General features: G+C 36.2%; 4 protein-coding genes across 4 annotated transcripts; all 4 read left to right on the forward strand.

The window, feature by feature from the left end:
• The first annotated feature begins 287 nt into the window (after window positions 1-287).
• Window positions 288-4,384, forward strand: AKR2 (ankyrin repeat-containing protein 2). The gene is made up of 9 exons (XM_008237630.2): window positions 288-499; window positions 620-661; window positions 1,391-1,578; window positions 2,159-2,371; window positions 2,458-2,606; window positions 2,751-2,919; window positions 3,413-3,505; window positions 3,772-3,911; window positions 4,004-4,384. Exons 2-9 carry the CDS (start codon window positions 628-630, stop codon window positions 4,101-4,103), a joined length of 1,086 nt encoding a protein of 361 aa, XP_008235852.2. The 5' UTR covers window positions 288-499; window positions 620-627; the 3' UTR covers window positions 4,104-4,384.
• A 4,662-nt stretch (window positions 4,385-9,046) lies between these two features.
• Window positions 9,047-11,725, forward strand: LOC103334653 (UDP-rhamnose/UDP-galactose transporter 1-like). The gene is made up of 5 exons (XM_008237629.3): window positions 9,047-9,372; window positions 10,180-10,364; window positions 10,453-10,653; window positions 10,771-10,932; window positions 11,017-11,725. Exons 1-5 carry the CDS (start codon window positions 9,246-9,248, stop codon window positions 11,368-11,370), a joined length of 1,029 nt encoding a protein of 342 aa, XP_008235851.1. The 5' UTR covers window positions 9,047-9,245; the 3' UTR covers window positions 11,371-11,725.
• A 672-nt stretch (window positions 11,726-12,397) lies between these two features.
• LOC103334652 (UDP-rhamnose/UDP-galactose transporter 1-like) lies at window positions 12,398-14,956 on the forward strand. Its single transcript, XM_008237628.3, has 5 exons — window positions 12,398-12,748; window positions 13,490-13,674; window positions 13,763-13,963; window positions 14,076-14,237; window positions 14,319-14,956. Exons 1-5 carry the CDS (start codon window positions 12,622-12,624, stop codon window positions 14,661-14,663), a joined length of 1,020 nt encoding a protein of 339 aa, XP_008235850.2. The 5' UTR covers window positions 12,398-12,621; the 3' UTR covers window positions 14,664-14,956.
• Window positions 14,957-16,568: 1,612 nt separating this feature from the next.
• Window positions 16,569-18,764, forward strand: LOC103334722 (UDP-rhamnose/UDP-galactose transporter 3-like). The gene is made up of 5 exons (XM_008237698.2): window positions 16,569-16,823; window positions 17,296-17,483; window positions 17,633-17,833; window positions 17,930-18,091; window positions 18,192-18,764. Exons 1-5 carry the CDS (start codon window positions 16,688-16,690, stop codon window positions 18,504-18,506), a joined length of 1,002 nt encoding a protein of 333 aa, XP_008235920.2. The 5' UTR covers window positions 16,569-16,687; the 3' UTR covers window positions 18,507-18,764.
• The last annotated feature ends 124 nt before the right edge of the window (window positions 18,765-18,888 follow it).

Below are 18,888 nucleotides of genomic sequence, written 5' to 3' on the forward strand. Positions count from 1 at the left end.
AAAGAAAAGGAACAAACAGGGTGTATGTTCTTTTACCTAGCAATGCACATTCTTTTGTACTTTCTTTAGCCCAAGTCCCCAAACATTGGGCTAACACAGTGGGTCATTATTTGCTTGTAGAAGCCCAAGGCAAAAGAGTAATTATATTGGTCTTATGGCAAGAGCCATTCATTTGGGAATTGGGAAGATGAGGATTGAGATGGCCCACTGAGTGGTGCACAGACATCGGTGGTACGCAGCTGATAGATAGATATGTAGATTACTTGCAGATATATATATATGTATATATATATATAATATATAAAAACTATAAACTCGCCAAAATCCATTTTTCACAGTAGTCAATAGCTCAATAGGGTTGTGAAATCGCCATAGCGAGCGAGGATCTCTCTCTCTCTAACTTCTTCAAGTCTCGGAAGTATTCGCTTCTTTGCGTGTTCCGAAGGACCTCCTCTGCTTCACTCTTCCACTTCAATCTACCTCATCGCATCAGGATCAGGTTCGAAAAATTCACACTTGCCCCAATCGCTTGTACACAATTTTGTGTATTTATGTTGTTTCAGTTTTGATCTTCGATTGGTTTCTGATTGGTGATTGCTCTGTTTCTTGGTCGATTTAGGTGCTCCAATGGCTTCTGCGCAAAAGGATTTGCCTGCGGCTGGTATGCTGCTACGTTGTGTCACACTGCTAATTGTATTGGTTGTGTATTGATTTGAATTAGCAATTCATGTTTAGCTGGATTTCTGTAGTTCTGCTGAGTTTGATTGATCTGGAACCTCTCTATATAGGAGCTGGATTGGGATTGGATGTAGAACAGTGGGAGTGGGATTGGGATTAGGGGTTAATAGAGAGAGCTCTTCTTTTTCCTTTATTTTCAGGTTATAGAAAAAGCTTGGAGAGTTTAGTGTTTAATTTGTTTTGATTTTCAAGTTTTGATCAAAGGATGCTTCCTACAGTAGCCTAGCGGAGGAAATTTTATGAATTGGTTTTTGATTCAGATTTATAGCTCCGAGGGTAGAGTTGAATGGTGATGCAATTTGTATGGTTTCATGTTTCTCACTTGCGTAGGGGAAATTGAGGGTTTTGTTGTACTAATGCCTATATTTCGCTTCATGAAAGTGATTATTGTCATAGAATATACTGTAGTTATCCTTATCCTGTTGTTAAAAATCTGGAGGAATATTTAAACTATATGATTTGGGGTTATGCCTGTTCTTAACACAGTACAAGTAAATTGGTTTCATTTTAATCTACTGTGTTTTGTTATAGTGGAGCTTGATAATTGGTTGGTTAGATAATTGTTTCATCACGACTGGATGAAAATGGTGTCAAATACACGGACGTTAAGATTTTGAGTATGCGGTTCTCATGGTTATCTTATCTTTCCCAGGCGAAAATCCAGTTTCAACAGAGAACAAAAGCTCCAAATCTGAAACAGAGGTCAAAAGTCCCAAGTCTGAAACTTCCTCTGGAGATTCACAGTCAGGACAAACAAGAGCTGCCCCTTTCCAACTTCCAGAAGCCGGATTTGCTGCTCCCAATCCGTTTGATTTCTCTGCCATGACTGGCTTGCTGAATGTATGTCACACTTTTATTGCCTTTTTGAGTTTTAAAAACATTTGAACGACTGAGTTGGGAATGAAGGAAAAGGAGTCCTTTCTTTGCATTACATATGAAGAATAAATTTTTGTAGGATAGAAGTTTCTTTTGATCAATTAGTAGTAAACAATATATATCTATTAAACTCTCCCTCATCCTCCCCCACTGCACATAGGCTTTCTCCCCGAAAAAAATTGAATTGTTTATAGAATGGGGGTAAGCTGGATGCTGGCAGGACATCATGCCTCGATGGTAAATTGGGTGTTGGTGTGCCAACCCTGGGTCCAATGGCATGAAAAGCCTTAATGTCTGGGTGAGCCAAATTTGATGATGAGGAAAAAGTATTAAAATTTTGTCCAAAATTCAAGAGGCTAGTCAAAATGGAATTTTTTAAATTTTGGTCCTTTATATAATGGCTCAAGTACTCATGTACCTTACACTTTCTTTTTGGTGTTATGTTTATATGTTATTTTATTTTTGTTCTCACGAGTTGAGAGTATGAGTTCTGAAGTTCAGTCAGTCTCTGAGCTAACAACTGTCCTATATGCGATATGCACAGGATCCAAGCATTAAGGAACTAGCTGAACAGATAGCAAAAGATCCTTCATTCAACCAGATGGCAGACCAACTTCAGAAAACTTTTCAAGGTGCAACAATTGATGAGGGTGTCCCTCAGTTTGATAGCCAACAATATTATTCCACCATGCAACAGGTTATGCAGAATCCTCAATTCATGACCATGGCTGAGCGCCTCGGTAATGCATTGATGCAGGTATGAATTCTTGTTTTATTCGTCGTGTTATACAAGGAAGTTGCCTGGTCGGTAGAATTTCAATCTTATTAATTTTGCTACCCCAGGATCCATCTATGAATACCATGCTCGAGAGTTTCGCAAATCCAACAAACAAAGATCAGCTTGAGGAACGTATGTCACGTATCAAAGAAGATCCTTCTTTGAAGCCTATTTTAGAAGAGATAGAGACTGGTGGTCCAGCTGCCATGATGAGGTAAGTAAAGCTAGTTTTTTTTTTTTTTTTTTTTTTGTAGGATGGTTGAGCTATTACTTTTTCCGTCTTGGCACATGGTATTGTGGTTTCATTTAACTGATTGTGGACTTTGGTTGAGCTAAAGAGGAAATTCTGCTGTTTCAGATACTGGAATGATAAAGAGGTTTTGCAGAAGTTGGGAGAAGCAATGGGTCTTGCAGTTCCAGGAGATGCAGCTACTTCTGCTGACAATTCTGGACCAGAAGAAGTAGAAGATGCTGGAAATGAGGATGAATCAATCGTTCATCACACTGCTAGTGTTGGTGATGTGGAGGTAGAACAAACCATTATCTGATCCTATCCTCTTCATGTGCCATTTGGTTGGCTCTAATTGTTAATAAGAAATTCTGCAATTGAAAAATGATTATGATTAATGGAAAATGTCATTCTTTTAATTTAAATCAGAAAATTATTCGCAAATCTTTACCAGGGTACCATAATACTCTCGAATCTGGAGAATCAATCATCTTGCCTGGATAGTATTGTGGTACCCTGGTAAAGAGTTACATTATATTGTTTAAAACTTTTCTTTCAAACTCATGTTTTTCTACCGCAAACTTTTCATGTTAATTAGGCCTGTTAGTTTTGTTGGAGGGGTTTGTATTTTCTGTTGTACTATGAATTAGATATTTGCACTATTCTTATTACTTTAGAATTCTGTATCAGGAAATATGCCTCCCTGGTAAACTTTAATTTGTATATTTTGTATGTGTTTGGTCCAAGTTATCAGATGTGCAAGTGTTTTATGTTTTCACTCTGTCAATTAGGGTTTGAAAAGTGCCCTAGCCTCTGGTGCTGACAAGGATGAGGAAGATTCAGAAGGAAGGACAGCACTGCATTTTGCTTGTGGATATGGTGAGGTATGATAATCTTTATAAGTGTGGCTTCCCCTGTCATTTTACTCACTTTTATCTGCGAAGCCAATAATTGTTATCATTGGGTGATGATGGACCTTCCGTGCATATGGGGTAGTCGTGCAGTTCCAATACGAGGTACTGCGAAAACCAATTTTTGGAAGAAATGCATGCATGAATAAAAAGGAGTCGGGGTGATAGAGTTCTATAAATGGTTTTCTGCTTTTGATATATGGAGGTATTTAGATACATATCATTTCATTTCATTGCAGGTGAAGTGTGCTCAAGTACTTCTTGAGGCTGGAGCAAGAGTGGACGCTCTGGATAAGAACAAGAACACGGCGCTTCATTATGCAGCCGGTTATGGCAGGAAGGAATGTGTGGCTCTTCTATTAGAGAATGGCGCTGCTGTGTAAGAGACACATTTGTTCCTTAATCTTTTAATTTCGAGCCATTCTATTACGCTTACTAGTACTTAAATCGTTTTGTTTTTGGCATCTCCAGCACTCTCCAGAACATGGATGGAAAGACTCCGATCGACGTTGCGAAGCTGAACAGCCAAAACGATGTGCTAAAGTTGCTCGAGAAGGATGCCTTCCTGTAATTTCATAAAAGTCATGGAGGCATATGCTGCAGTTCTGGGATGTTAGGCGTATGTCGGTTTGGGATTTTGGATCCAATCTGTGGCTTGGATCAGCAGCAGCGTGAGGAGATGTAATCAGCACCACAACTTTATGCTTTGTCCATGTTATCTTTTGCCTTTTCTGGTTCCTACATTGCTAGAATTTGTTCAACAACATAAACGTTTTGATGGCAGACATGGAATGTGTTGTGTGGCATATGACAAAGTAGCTTCATTATTAATTTATTACTTTTGCTATTTCATTTGACTTGTGGGTAAATAAAAAATAATAATAATGAAAAGAATATTTTGGTATTGGTTACACATTTTCAGACTAATACTACCTCAACAAAGGCTTAGCCCTGTTGGATTGGATTGGATTTCTCTAATTAAGGCCTGTTTGAGAGTGCTAAAAGCGCTTCTTAACAACTGAAGGCTTGTGGGCATGCTTTTGAAAGAGCTATAAACTCTCTCAGACAACTAAAAGCACTTACGATAGTGCTTGACAGAAAAACTTGATGGGTCACAAAGCGCTTTCTGAAGAAGCATTTGATTTTCTAACCAGTTTTAATACATTTTTAACGTTCTTCTAAATTCTAGAACAACTTGTTTATGAATAAAAGTGATTCTACAAAAGCATTTTCAAATTCCAAATGAAATAAAACAAGAGAAAATTGAAAGATCTTCTCTTCTCTCTTTTTTTTTTCGGGTGAATGACAGAAGGATCTTCTCTTGGCATATTGATTTTGGATGTGCCTTGCTATCAATTAATGCCCAAACAATGAGAGCCCAAATTTGGATGGGGCTGCCTTATACATTGGGGGAGTGGGTGTTTCTTGTCTGTGATGTAATTTGATTAAGAGGCAAATTTTGGCTAACGTTTTATTTTTCAATATTTGCCTTCTTCTCTTTTATTTATAATAGATTTTTGTCTCGCCCATACGTGTGTGTGTGCCAACAGACTTTTCTTTTATCCTTATCTAAAAGATTTTTTTTTTTTTTTTACTCAAATAAGATTTTTTTTTATATTGGACATGAAGTCTTATTTCCATTAAATTGAGTATTGGTCTTTAGAAATTTTTTCTTAAACGAGTTAGGTTATGTGAAAACAATTTGAAACATCCGGGGATGTTCGTGTAATATCTAAAACCTCAAAGAATTTGTGAAAACACCGAAAATCTTAGGGAATCTTAGTGTAAATAACTCCATAAATAATCCAAAAATAGGTGTAATTCTCTGTGTATGTAGTAAATAAGAAAGCATTTCTAGAAAGTATATACTATAAATATGCTCTTAATAAATGAGATCATTTTATATGAATTTGGCATGTGAGTCGATTCGGTGGTGCTAGGCTGCTGAAAACGGTCCACTCCCTTTTCTGGCTTACAGCAATTCACACCTTTTGTTTTATTTATTTATCAAACACAACCATTCACCTAAAATCAATCTAAATTCTTCACAATGATTGAGGAGAAAAGACAGGCAACCGGATAAGGTGGTTTGTTTTTTTCTTAATTGTTTGGCTGGCAAATCAACTCTTCACCAATTTATTTTTTTATTTATTTTTTGCTTGCATACTGAAAAAGAGCTTTCGAATGTGAATAAAAAGGAGTATTTAAAATTTTCTTTTTCATAATGAAACTGATGAAAATGATATCCAATCGAAAGCAGGTTTTTTTGGGCTTGATTTGTTTTTCTGAATAAATATTTATTTATCGGCCTTGATTGAATAATTCACTGGCTTCATGCATTCTTATAAATAGTATAAAGTTAACAAAGTACCCACTAGTGTAGTTATTTGGAGCAATTGCTTCATCACACAAAGTCCTGGATTAGTGGCGAAGTCAGGATTTTATGTGTGTGGAGGCATCTCACAAAATATAAACAATAAAAAATTTGAACTCAAGAAAAACCAAAACATCAAAAATAATATTGTCTATTCATTACGATCATAATTTTGACCAAAAAAAAAATCATTATAATTCATAATCGTCCTTGACAAGTTTTCATATTTTGAAATGGTAGCATAACAACCATGTTATCTGTACTATTAAAAATGTTTTTCTCAATATATGCAACCAAGCAATCATTCATTTATGAATTAACCTAATTTTAAAACGTGATAATATAATATTGAGTTTGAGAGAAAAACTCACAAATAATGAGAAAATTTGCTCCTGCCAAGAAATAGAAAAATGGATTAAAATCTCTTTGCTTTTTAGCAATTTGTGTACAAAGGTAATATTTGTGTTAAAAGGTAATATAATAATAATAGTTTTATTAAAACTTCTGGGAATGTGTTTGTTAAAGAAGGCGTACTCTTGGAGGAAACGTAGGTTTGGCTGGCTAGGGCCCCATGTGGTAAAATAAATATGTTAATTAATATGGGTTATCCAACAACAACATACTACTTTTTTTAATTATAATAAAAACTTAGTGGGGGCTTAGGACTGCATTGGTCTCAACGTGGCTCCACTCATGTCCTGAATTCGAGTCCTATCATCCATCTAGTGTATGTAAGTTTAATATATCATCGCCGCTCTTAATAATAATAAAATCCTATAAATAAATAAATAAACGGTACAAAATTAGTATAGTTGGGTTGGGTTTTATCTAGCTTACCGGCTTTCAAGCCTATAATTATTAAACGAACCCTAAAATTAACTGAGTACATCATACTATAAAAGTATATATTGAATTACTGATTTACCCTAATATAAAATGACTAAAAAGGATATATGGAATTGTGAAACAAATATAATTTTAATAAGTACACCCTACTAACCATATTCAACTCTAATCAAGAGATTGCTTGTCCTATTGTGTTTTTAATGAAATAGGTGGTGATTGCAGGAATTTGGAATTGCAAAAAAAATGTCAACAGTTTTAGTAGAAGCATAAATTCATATGAAAAGTCAAAAATTTATAAACACTAATAAAAAAATCAAGCTGAAAATTAATTATAAAATAATGCTACAAGTATTAGGGTGTACTAAGGGTATTTTTGGTAGTTTTATAGGGTGTACTTAGTTAATTTTACATTTTAATTAAAATATTATGATGTACTTAGATCATAGGGTGTACTCGGTTAATTTTAGGGTTCGTTTAGCGACACTCATTATTAATTATTGGGTTTCTTTCTATCAACTGACATGCTAAGCCTCCTTCACATGTTGAACAAATTTTGGGTTTCAATGGAACAAGCTAACGTATGAATTTATTATTAAAACATTGTGGGTGATTCTATTGTGTACGATTGACATGTATGTAGATGTCAAATCTATTGTAATCAGCTGTGATTTAAATAATGACTGGTTTATGAACGGCAATATCTCCTCTCCAGATAGATGTTACGGTGAATCGACGATATAACATGTGCTTATGTTAATTATTGTGAACCTAAACATATAACAGGCAGTAGAGATAAACATGTAGCACCTTAACATGCATAAGTCTAGAAATAGTGACGTCCACTATTGCAAATTTGAGCTCATGACGAATGGGTCTAAATTACTTCGAAACAACGAGTTGAATCAAACTCACTGTTTCGCCGTAATGTATATGACCACATTTGCGTATCTTTTTTTTGTTTGTTATCAAAGTTAAAAAGAAAGATGTTTTCTTGGACACAACTGACATTATTAACCCGATGTTTTCTTTGACATAACTGACATTATTAACCTGCAAATCAAGACTCCTTTTTCATTGAACTAGACCCCGTCAACCACATGCCTAATTGAATCTATCATTCCTCTCCCCCTCAATGGAAGTCTCCTCGGTAGCGAAGACATAAAAAAAAAAGAGAAATAATAAGACGCGGAGTCAAACATACACAGTTGGGTTGTTAAAATAGTATAATTGAAGACTTTGTTGACGATGGGAATGATTTCCAACTGATATTGCAAAGCTGCCAGATAATCTTAGGGCCCTAAAAAACATGGTGCCGGGTCAAACGAGTTAAAGAGAAATAATAAATGGGGACTTTTGGGGATTGTGGAGGAGAATTTCGAAACATAAGAGAGAGTTCGTAGGTTGCTTCCAATTTCTCACTTCGGACTAATTGTGTGTTTCATTATAATTTTTCTCGCATCTGTCTGTTCATGCATGTTGCATTGCCTTCATTCAACTCAAAAAATATATATATATAAATATAAAAAAAATAAAAATAAAAATAAACGCGTGAGTAAGCATTTGGCAAAGCACAGGAAACGTAAAGGCAAATTCTGGAGTGTCTCCTTTAATCATGCTTACACTCGTATTTAATTAACACTTCACTTTTATTTAAATCTTATTATGCTTTGGTAAAAGAAAAAGGTGAAACAGTGAAAAAGAGAGTTGAAGGTGTAAGTAAAACGCTGGGAAAAAAGGAAACATTCAGATGAGGTAAATATAAAAATCACTTTAAATTATTCGAGTGCAAGATTTGGAGACAAAAAATCCACATAAATTAGAACTATCTAGTCAAGTAAAAATTAGTCCATCCTATCTTAGTAACTCTCAAAACAAAACCGAGCCGGCCATTTTTATAGGATACGTTCAAACTTTCTTCTCTTTGAATAAAAACGAATGAAACTTTACTTAAATCTTATTATGTATAAAATCTCTTGATTCTAATTACATGTATTCAGAATCGCAAATTAAATGGAGTGAATCTTGAAGTTTTTCTTGTTACTATAACAAAATTTACCAAAGTTGGAATAAGATTGGGAAAGGGGAAGGGAGGTAAATCCTATCAAGCCCCCTTACTTAGAGGTCAATAATTATAAGATTGATATCTATTAATTGTAATGGAGGGGAAGACCATGGGGGTAACATGCTGGTTGCCGAGAGAGACAACAAAGGCAAAAAAAAAAAAAAAAAAAAGGAAAAAAAAAAAGGAGAAAGAATATGAAGCCAGCCAATATAGCCTAGCCTTCTCCTTTGTCTTTTACATTGGGTTTTTGCCTTTGTACATGTTTATATAACTCAAAAAACTCTTGCTGGCTCTCAGAGGGAGGTGAGTGACTTCTGCAGCCTGCAACTCTGTCTGCTTTGGTTGTCCACCTCTCTTCATATTGTTGCATAAACAAAGAAAAAAAAAACAGAAAACGGTTTGTTGATTTGAGCTTGGATCTGAGAAAAAAAATGGAGAAGGAAAAGAAGTCTCCAGTTTCTGATGTAGGAGCATGGGGTATGAATATTGTGAGCTCTGTGGGCATTATCATGGCCAACAAGCAGCTCATGTCCCCTCACGGCTTTGCTTTTGGCTTTGGTCAGTTCCTCTTCTTCTTCTTCTTCTTCTTCTTCTGTAATTTTGACTATATTGAGACTGCATCAATTTGCTCTGTTTGCTCTATCTTCTTCTTCCAACTTCAGATCTGGAGTAGAAATATCTTCTGATGGGTTTATAGTATTTTCCTTGTTTTCTTTCAATGAATTTTGGGTTTCCTTTATCTTCCTTGAATTGTTCTTCATCAGTTTTATCTGATTTTATGACCCAAATTGGGCAAAGAACATTGAATTGTTGCAGATGCTATAATCCTGAGGATGAACCGCATTGAATTATTATTTTTGGACTCATGTTTGACAAGGAGCCAAAATTCAACTAGATTTCAATATAATATGACGTGCGCTTGGACCATTGTTTGCCACTTATGGCATTTACTGTTATGGCTAGCCTTTTCTGACCAGAGGTTCGGATCTAGAGAGAAATGAGAGGGGTTGAGTCTCCATTGGTCTGCCCATTAACTCGGCTGAGGCTGGGGCAAAGTACCTAGGGTGAGGTGCAAAGTAGATAAGGTGGGGGGCAAAGTGTTTGTTAAAATGCCTCAAAGAACTTAGGCAAGCAAGCAGCTAGTAGTCGGGCGATGTGGGCTTTTTCTCCTGGATCCTTCAGTGTCTGTCATCATTCCCTGTAGATCTAGCTACATTTGAAAAGAAATTAGGATTTCGTACAATTATGCTTGGATTATGACCTAGATTTGTAAGGTGATCTCATTAGATGTGTTTGCAAGACCGTAATTGAACTCTTTGGTAAATCGGTTTCCTGCAATTCATGATAGTATATTTTTCTCTCCAGCCACAACTTTGACCGGCTTCCACTTCTCTGTTACCGCGTTGGTTGGTCTGGTGTCAAATGCCACTGGTTACTCTGCATCAAAGCATGTTCCTTTGTGGGAACTTGTTTGGTTCTCACTTGTAGCCAATGCTTCAATCACTGGGATGAACTTGAGTCTCATGCTCAACTCTGTTGGCTTTTATCAGGTGAATATCATTCTGTTAGCATGACCATTTCCTTTGCCGCACAATTACCTTCTCAGATCTGACCTTGTTCATTGGTATTATGGTGTAGATATCGAAGCTGAGCATGATTCCCGTGGTATGCATGATGGAATGGATTATTCATGGAAAACATTTTTCAAGGGAGGTCAAGATGGCTGTGGCAGTGGTGGTTGTAGGTGTGGGAATATGTACAGTGACTGATGTGAAAGTTAATGCCAAAGGTTTCCTCTGTGCTTGTGTGGCTATCTTGTGTACATCCTTACAACAAATTGTGAGCATTTCTCAATTTTCTCCTTCTTATAAGTTATATATACTATGAATCTGAGATCAGGCATAAAAACCTTGAGATAATTGTTCGTCTCTGACATTCTTGTTGTTTGAGGAACAGTCAATAGGTTCCTTACAGAAGAAATACTCAATAGGCTCTTTCGAATTGCTTAGCAAGACAGCCCCAATCCAAGCTCTCTCCCTTCTTGTTCTTGGTCCATTCGTTGATTACTTTCTTACTGGAAAACTTATATCAGAGTACAAGTTGTCTTCTGGTGCATTTGTAAGTGCTTCTTCTTTTATCTGAACTGCAATTGCCGTGTATATGAGGAAACAAATTTCTAATGAAGCTTCTGTCCAATTGCAGTTTTTCATACTACTCTCATGCTCCCTAGCCGTATTTTGCAACATCAGTCAGTACCTCTGCATTGGCCGCTTCTCAGCAGTCTCATTCCAGGTTTTAGGCCACATGAAAACAGTATGTGTCCTGACATTGGGGTGGCTACTCTTTGATTCAGAGCTCACATTCAAAAACTTGCTCGGAATGGCTCTTGCGGTTCTTGGCATGATAGTATACAGTTGGGCTGTGGAGGCTGAGAAGCAACCCAAGATCCTCCCTAGCACAAGAGACAGTCTGTCAGAGGAGGACCTGAAACCATTGAAGGAGGGAATAGCAGAGAGTCCATTGAAAGACACAGAGCTTGGCGAGTCTAAAGTATAGACTTACCATAGGGCAAAAAGCTTTTTCTTGGACTCATCTTATGCCCCTGCAAGATATGAGAAAGTACATGTTTTGACATTCATCTGCTCATGCAGCAGAGTCTTACAATCTAATTCTATTTATTCACAAAATGTGTTCAATTTTTTTAAATATCTATTTATTTTGTCAGAAAGCAATTAATAATGAATTTTAGGTTGAACCAGTTGTTGATGGTTGTAAAATATTTGTATATCCATTTCAGTGTTGAGAAAAAGTACAATTAATTAATGCTTTATTTATTTTTTCATTGTGTTGTAGGCTTGTAGCCAATATTTGGAGTAATATTAGTGAATGGGTGGAAATGCATTGTGTTTTAGACCTTTTGTTTTATCCAATTATTATTCTGTGGATATTTATATATACTGTGTGCATTAACAATATTTTCCATGTTAGAAATCAGCAAAACCGTTCTTTTCTTTTCCACACTTTCTCGGCCACCAAACAAGTTGATTAAGAAAAGCTCAAGGAATGTTGTATCACTAGGAGTATAATTCATTTTTTTATAAAGGGAAAATTGCATAACCGCCATTTTCGGTTGAACTATATAAAGACTTTCTATAAAAATTAATTTGGTAGATCTACTTGAGAAGACAATAAGTTTTGTAACTAGGGGATTAAAATATGAATCACTTGAGATTAGTAATATAGAGGTAATGAGTTACGATTAAGATACGATTAGGTTCGATTTCCTCTAATGTAACTTTAAATGTTGGTAAAAACTAACTGTTAACTACAAAACAATTCGGAAACACCAAACAAGTGATTGTGCGGTCCACAAACTTGAGATACATAAAATTTAAAAAGAAATACAAAAAATTAAAAAAACTCCACAATCGGGTTAGGTAAAACTAGAAACATGACATGAAATGATTCCCAATTAGGCCCAAAAGTTTTCAAGACCTAATATTATTACAGAGATTGAATTTTTATTTTTATTTTTAAAATTTTTGCTAAGAAAAAGGAAATTACAAGTTCTTTCCTCTTCTGTATGCAAAATCAATTAATTGTCTTTTTCCCTTCCACTTCAGACCCTTTTTGAGATCCCAATATAACTTTTACTATGTGTGATTATGGAAGAGTAACATATTATTGATCAAAGAATTCATGCGTTTTTGTTTTGTATTCGTTTAACGTCTTTGAGAAATTCCACCCAAATCTGCAGAGCCTTGGCATTCTGTCTGCTCTGGTTGATTGGCTTGGAATTTGTAAAAAATGGAGAAGGAGAAGAAGTCTTCAGTGTCTGATGTAGGAGCGTGGGGCATGAATATTGTGAGCTCTGTGGGAATTATCATGGCCAACAAGCAGCTCATGTCCCCCCATGGCTTTGGCTTTGGCTTTGGTAAGTTCCTCTTCTTCTTCTTCTTTTAACTGTACTGTGTTTTCTTTTAATTTCAGATCTGAAGTAGACATCTTTTTTTCATAATTCATATTCACTTCTTCTCACCATTGATGGGTTTAAAGTATTTTGCTTTGTTATGAATTTTGGGTTCCGTTTCCAACCCTGAATATTGGGTTCCTCTCTAATTTCCTGAGTTCATTTTCGTCTGTTTTGTCTAATTTTATGACCTGAATTGGGGTACAGTTCCATTCTTGCAGATGCCATATATTTTTTTGTTTTTTTAAAATGTATTTTTAATTTATTGTTTCTGACATAAGGAGCCAAAATTCAACTAGATTCCAATATAATAATATCCCATGTGCGCTTGGACCATTATTTGCCACTCATGGAATTTTCTGTCATGCGTATAGCCCTTTTTTTGACCTGTCATCATTGCCTGTAGATCTAAGCTACATTTCAAAAGAAATTAAAATTCAACATAATTAGGCTTGGATTATGACCTGATGCATATGGTGATCTCATTAAAGGTGTTTAAAAGCAAAAAAAACTTACTTGTAACGGGGAAAAGTTATCGAATGTGTCATTGTGTTTTTGGCAGGGGATGACAAAAATTATTATCCCCATTTCACGAGAGTTTCTCTCGTTTGCAAGAGCATGCCTATGTCACAACACACAGATAAACTGAATTATTTGGTAAATTGATTTCCTGCAATTGATGAAAGTGTATTTTGTTTACTCCAGCTACAACTTTGACTGGCTTCCATTTCTCTGTTACTGCATTGGTTGGTTTGGTGTCAAATGCCACTGGCTACTCTGCTTCAAAGCATGTTCCTTTGTGGGAACTTGTTTGGTTCTCACTTGTAGCCAATGCCTCAATCACTGGGATGAACTTGAGCCTCATGCTTAACTCTGTTGGATTTTATCAGGTGAATAACATTTTAATAGCCTAACCATTTTGCTTGAGGCAGAGTTGCCATCTGAGTTCAGACCTTGTTCTATGGTATTATCGTGTAGATATCGAAGTTGAGCATGATTCCCGTGGTATGTGTGCTGGAATGGATTCTTCATGGAAAACATTTTGCAAGGGAAGTCAAGTTGGCTGTGGGAGTGGTGGTTGTAGGTGTGGGAATATGTACAGTGACTGACGTGAAAGTTAATGCCAAAGGTTTCCTCTGTGCTTGTGTGGCTATCTTGTGTACATCCTTGCAACAAATTGTGAGCACTACTTAATTTTTCACATAAATTATTTATACTATGAATCTGAGGGTAGGCATAAAAACCTTGAAATAATGGTTGACCTCTTACATTCTTGTTGTTTGAGGAACAGTCAATAGGTTCTTTGCAGAAGAAGTATTCGATAGGCTCTTTTGAATTGCTCAGCAAGACAGCTCCAATACAAGCTCTCTCCCTTCTTGTTTTTGGTCCGTTCTTCGATTATTATCTTACTGGAAAAGTTCTATTGGAGTATAAGTTGTCTTCTAGTGCACTTGTAAGTGCTTCTTATGTATATTAATTTGCAATTTCTGAGTTTGTAGAAACAAAATTCTAATGAAGCTTTTGTGGAATGCAGTTTTTCATACTACTCTCCTGCTCCTTAGCGGTATTCTGCAACATCAGCCAGTACCTCTGCATCGGACGTTTCTCAGCTGTCTCATTCCAGGTTTTAGGTCACATGAAAACAGTGTGTATCCTGACGTTGGGGTGGCTACTTTTTGATTCGGAGCTCACACTGAAAAACTTGCTTGGAATGGCTCTTGCTGTTCTTGGCATGGTAGTATACAGTTGGGCTGTGGAGCAACCCAAGACCCTCCCTATTACAAGAGACAGTCTGTCAGAAGAGGATCTGAAACCATTGAAGGAGGGAATGACAGAGAGTCCATCGAATGACGCGGAGCTTCGCGAGTCTAAAGTGTAGACTCACCATTATTGGACTCAATTTGTTTTACCTTCATTCCATGCCCCAGCAGGATATGAGATAAGCACAGGTTTTGGCATTCATCTGTTCATTCGGCACAGGCTTTCCATCATCTGATTCTATTTTTTCACGAAATATGCTCAATTTTTGGTCTCTATTTATTTTGTCTGAAAGGAATTAATAATGAAGTTTAGGCTGAACCAGTTGTTGATGGTTGTAGAATACTTGTATATGCATTTCAGTATCAGTACTGAGAAAAAGTTCAATTAATGAAGGATTTATTTCTTTTTTCACTTTAGGAAAACCATTTCCCTCCCTTTTCCCACATTTTCTCGTTCACCAAACAAGTTGATTCTGTGAAGATACTGGGGGCATTGCCACTGACAATATAATATTTCAGCCAACTTAAAGATGAAAACTGACCTAATCAATTGTACACTTGCTAGTCTTCGCCCTTTAACATGAGTTCGTCACTGGTCAGTGTCCAATTAGTTATGAAATTTGCCTGACACTCAGCTGTCTAAATTCTTTATTGGTCTAAAGTAACAAATAAATAAATAAACAAATAAAAGAGTCTCACTGTTATTATTTTATCACTTTGCGGCATTTTTTTTTTGGGAAATCACTTTGCGGCTTTGCTTGCAGTCGCATTGTTGATCACATCTCTTAATAAACACAAAAAAGATAAGAAGATAAATCCGTGTGGAAGTCATTTAAATAAATAGATTTAAGAGAAATGTAATGTGGTGTACAAATCAAAGTTACATGCCATTTGTATCCATGGCATGTTTTTGGTGTCGAGTAGAAAAGCTTATTTGTGAAAATGGGAATTGCCCATTTCATCTGCACTGATGGTGCCCCTTTCTGGATGCTCATTTAGTTGTGAAATCACCATTATTGGTGAGAGAATATTGCAAGAAAGAAACACTATCTCTATCCTCTACAACATCTGCATGGGCTCTTAGCTTGATACAAGAAAAGACAGAGGAACTTGCTAAGGTACAGGGGTAAGTGTATGTATTTCTTTCATGCTGTTCATTAGAAAAACAACTTTGCAACTTGCTATTTCTTGCTTGCTTAACCTAATCTCAGAGAAAGAGTAATTAAAAATAGAAATTTGATTATGATATCTAATCCAATTACTTCAACCTTTTACAAGAAATGTACTAGATTCATGCACTGAAAAGTTGCAATGGAGAACAAGTAAGGCTAGAGTTACATTCCACTTTCAATCAACAGGGAAGAAAGAGACAACGATGAAGTGGATAGCAAGTTTAGATTTTAGATTTGTCAACTTCTGAAAAGAGATAAAAACGTGCACAGAGAGAAAGGTATGAATTGATGAGAGATTGAGCAGGAAGCTTTTAAGAGATAAAGTATCCAAAAAGAATTGGAATGATTTCTTATCAGATATCTCGACATACTATGTTGTCAAACTGTAAATCGTAACTGCATGTTATACGTTATTCGATATAATCTGAGGTCCTAATAATCATAGTGTGTGAATATAACATGTTAAATTACTGACAAGAAAAAACTGACCATATCTAAACACAATAATAAGGGATTATGTACGCAAATATTACTCTGCATATTGTTTTTTTTTTGTTTTTGTTTTTGTTTTTGTTTTTGATGAGATTCTCCATAGTGAAAAGGTGGACAAATAAATGTCAACAAGGGGTTTTAATAATCCCTATCCCAATTGTACTTAAATTCGATTCATGATCATTAACATGTAATATTTAATAATTATTAGGAGATGAGTGAGGGTAACATGCTGGTTGCTGAGAGGGAGACAGCAAAAGCGAAAGAAAGCAATATGAAGCCTGCAGGCAATATCATATGCCAGCCTTCCCTTTTCATGATTTATAGTGCATGTTTTGCCTGTATTTGTTATAAAAACTCAAACCCTACTCCACTTGGGCTCTGAGGGAGGTCATTAAGTGAGAAGTGCTGCACTAAAAGTAATTAAAAAAAATTAAGCATCTTGAGTGGTGGATGATCAGCTTGGATATCAAGTTTAAATGGAGATCAAGGAGAGAAAATCGCCGTTTACGGTATGTAATGTAGGAGCATGGAGCATGACCGTTGTGAGCTCGGTGGGGATTATCATGGCCAACAGGCAGCTCATGTCCCCTCAAGGCTTTGCCTTCGCCTTTGGTCGGTTCTACATCCTCTTCTTCTTTAACAACATGGAATGAGTTTGTGTCCTACAACATGATTATAAAACCTTTAAATAGCTTCATTGTTTAATTATGCTATAGCTTTCTTTTTGGTACAACAAATGCACTTTGATTGATCCCTCCGGTGGTTCACATCATCATATTACACGTGCATGGAGAGGTCTATAAGAAGTTATTAAAACATTTTGAACCCTATAATCAGCTAATCAAATTAAAATGATGTGTTATTTGACAACCGATCATAATAATTGATGTAATGAGTAAACATCGGCGTATACTGTAACACTACTCAAAGAGGATCACTAATGGCCGCAGTACAAGTGGACTACAAAACACCATTTTATAAGATGAACTCCTTAATTTTTTTTGCTATTATGTGATAAACATAATTGAGTCTTTTTGGTAATTAAAATGGTTTGCTGCAATTGATGTTGGTGTATTCTTTGCAGCTACAACGTTGTCTAGCTTCCACTATTCTCTGACCGCATTGGTGTGTTTGGTGTCAAATGCCGTTGGTTACTCTGCATCAACGCATGTAATTCCTCTGTGGGAGCTTATTCTGTTCTCAGTTGTAGCCAATGCCTCAATCATTGCAATGAACTTCAGCCTCATACTAAACTCTCCAGGATTTTTTCAGGTGCATATCATTTTTGGTCCTAAATTACACCTTCTTAATTGGTAGAGGCGAATGCTAAGGACAATTGTTCACACGCGCATGGACGATTGTAAGCCATTATTAATTATCGGAGGTTCTAATTGTAATTGGCAATCGTTATTATGATGCAGATATCTAGGTTAAGCATGGTGCCTGTGGTATGTGTGATGGAATGGATTCTTCATGGAAAACAATTTTCAAGGGGGGCAAAGATGGCTGTGGTAATGGTGGTTGTAGGTGTGAGTATCAGTACAGTGACTGATGTGAAAGTTAATGCTAAAGGTTTCCTCTGTGCTTGTGTGGCTGTCTTGTGTACATCCTTACACCAAATTGTGTGTATCAATTACTCAAATTCCTCCTTCATTTGGATTATTAGTTTACTAAGAATGTGACACTAACTTGGTTTTTTTTTTTCCTTTGAGGAACAGTTAATAGGGTCTTTACAGAAGAAATACTCAATAGGGTCTTTCGAATTGCTCACCAAGACAACTCCAATGCAAGCTCTCTCCCTTCTTTTTCTTTGTCCATTCATCGATTTCTATCTCACCGGCAAACTTCTATCAAACTATAAGTTCTCTTCTGGTGCATTTGTAAGTCAAGCCGATGCTTCTTATGTTTTGTCCCTTGAGTTTCATTTGCAGCACATCTGATCTTTAATCTCTAAAAGTGCTTTCGTGAATGTGTTTGCAGATTTTCTTGCTACTTTCATGCTCAATAGCAGTGTTTTGCAAAGTCAGCCTGTACCTCTGCATAGGGCGGTTCTCAGCATCCTCATTCCAGGTTTTAGGCCACATGAAAACCATATGTGTCATGACATTGGCGTGGCTACTCTTTGATTCAAAGCTCAGCCTTAAAAACTTTCTTGGGATGGCTCTTGCTGCTATGGGCATGATAGCTTACACTTGGGCTGTGGAGGCTGAGAAAGGTGCTACTAATTCCAAGAGCCACCGTAATACAAAAGACAAAATTTCAGGAGAGGTTATGAAACCATTGACTTCCATATAGGTTTCCATTTGCCGAGGGCAAAAATTATTTTATGGGACTATTTACCTTTCATTCTTTGCCATGACAGGAAATGAGATAAGCACAGGCTTTTAATCAGCTAATTCTATTTATTTAAAGCAAATGTTGTGTGTTTCTCTACTGATTTTGGGCAGACAGTAAAAACTATGATGTTTTAGGCTGAATTGGTTATTGATGGTTGTAAAAATTTGTATATATTTATATTCTTGAGGAAAGAGGCACAATGGTTTTCTCCATTTAGTGAGTTGTAGTATTTGGATGAGCGACGGTTGATACTTTCTACATGAGCTTTCTTTTATTCGGCAGTTGGTTTTTGAATATCTTACAAGAAAAAAAAACTAACAAAACCGATATCAGATCCAAA

The sequence above is a fragment of the Prunus mume genome, linkage group LG6 (genome assembly GCF_029339155.1).
Source record: "Prunus mume cultivar Tortuosa linkage group LG6, ASM2933915v1, whole genome shotgun sequence".
In the NCBI taxonomy this organism is placed as follows: domain Eukaryota; kingdom Viridiplantae; phylum Streptophyta; class Magnoliopsida; order Rosales; family Rosaceae; genus Prunus; species Prunus mume.

Excerpts from the sequence above, each read along its gene's own strand:
- AKR2 (XM_008237630.2), top strand. The coding sequence starts at position 628 with ATGGCTTCTGCGCAAAAGGATTTGCCTGCGGCTG. Across the intron at positions 2,372-2,457 it reads TCGGTAATGCATTGATGCAG|GATCCATCTATGAATACCAT; the intron begins GTATGAATTCTT and ends TTGCTACCCCAG. Across the intron at positions 3,912-4,003 it reads TTAGAGAATGGCGCTGCTGT|CACTCTCCAGAACATGGATG; the intron begins GTAAGAGACACA and ends TGGCATCTCCAG.
- LOC103334653 (XM_008237629.3), top strand. The coding sequence starts at position 9,246 with ATGGAGAAGGAAAAGAAGTCTCCAGTTTCTGATGTAGGAGCATGGGGT. Across the intron at positions 10,365-10,452 it reads ACTCTGTTGGCTTTTATCAG|ATATCGAAGCTGAGCATGAT; the intron begins GTGAATATCATT and ends ATTATGGTGTAG. Across the intron at positions 10,654-10,770 it reads GTACATCCTTACAACAAATT|TCAATAGGTTCCTTACAGAA; the intron begins GTGAGCATTTCT and ends TTTGAGGAACAG.
- LOC103334652 (XM_008237628.3), top strand. The coding sequence starts at position 12,622 with ATGGAGAAGGAGAAGAAGTCTTCAGTGTCTGATGTAGGAGCGTGGGGC. Across the intron at positions 12,749-13,489 it reads TGGCTTTGGCTTTGGCTTTG|CTACAACTTTGACTGGCTTC; the intron begins GTAAGTTCCTCT and ends TGTTTACTCCAG. Across the intron at positions 14,238-14,318 it reads AGTTGTCTTCTAGTGCACTT|TTTTTCATACTACTCTCCTG; the intron begins GTAAGTGCTTCT and ends TGTGGAATGCAG.
- LOC103334722 (XM_008237698.2), top strand. The coding sequence starts at position 16,688 with ATGGAGATCAAGGAGAGAAAATCGCCGTTTACGGTATGTAATGTAGGA. Across the intron at positions 17,484-17,632 it reads ACTCTCCAGGATTTTTTCAG|ATATCTAGGTTAAGCATGGT; the intron begins GTGCATATCATT and ends ATTATGATGCAG. Across the intron at positions 17,834-17,929 it reads GTACATCCTTACACCAAATT|TTAATAGGGTCTTTACAGAA; the intron begins GTGTGTATCAAT and ends TTTGAGGAACAG.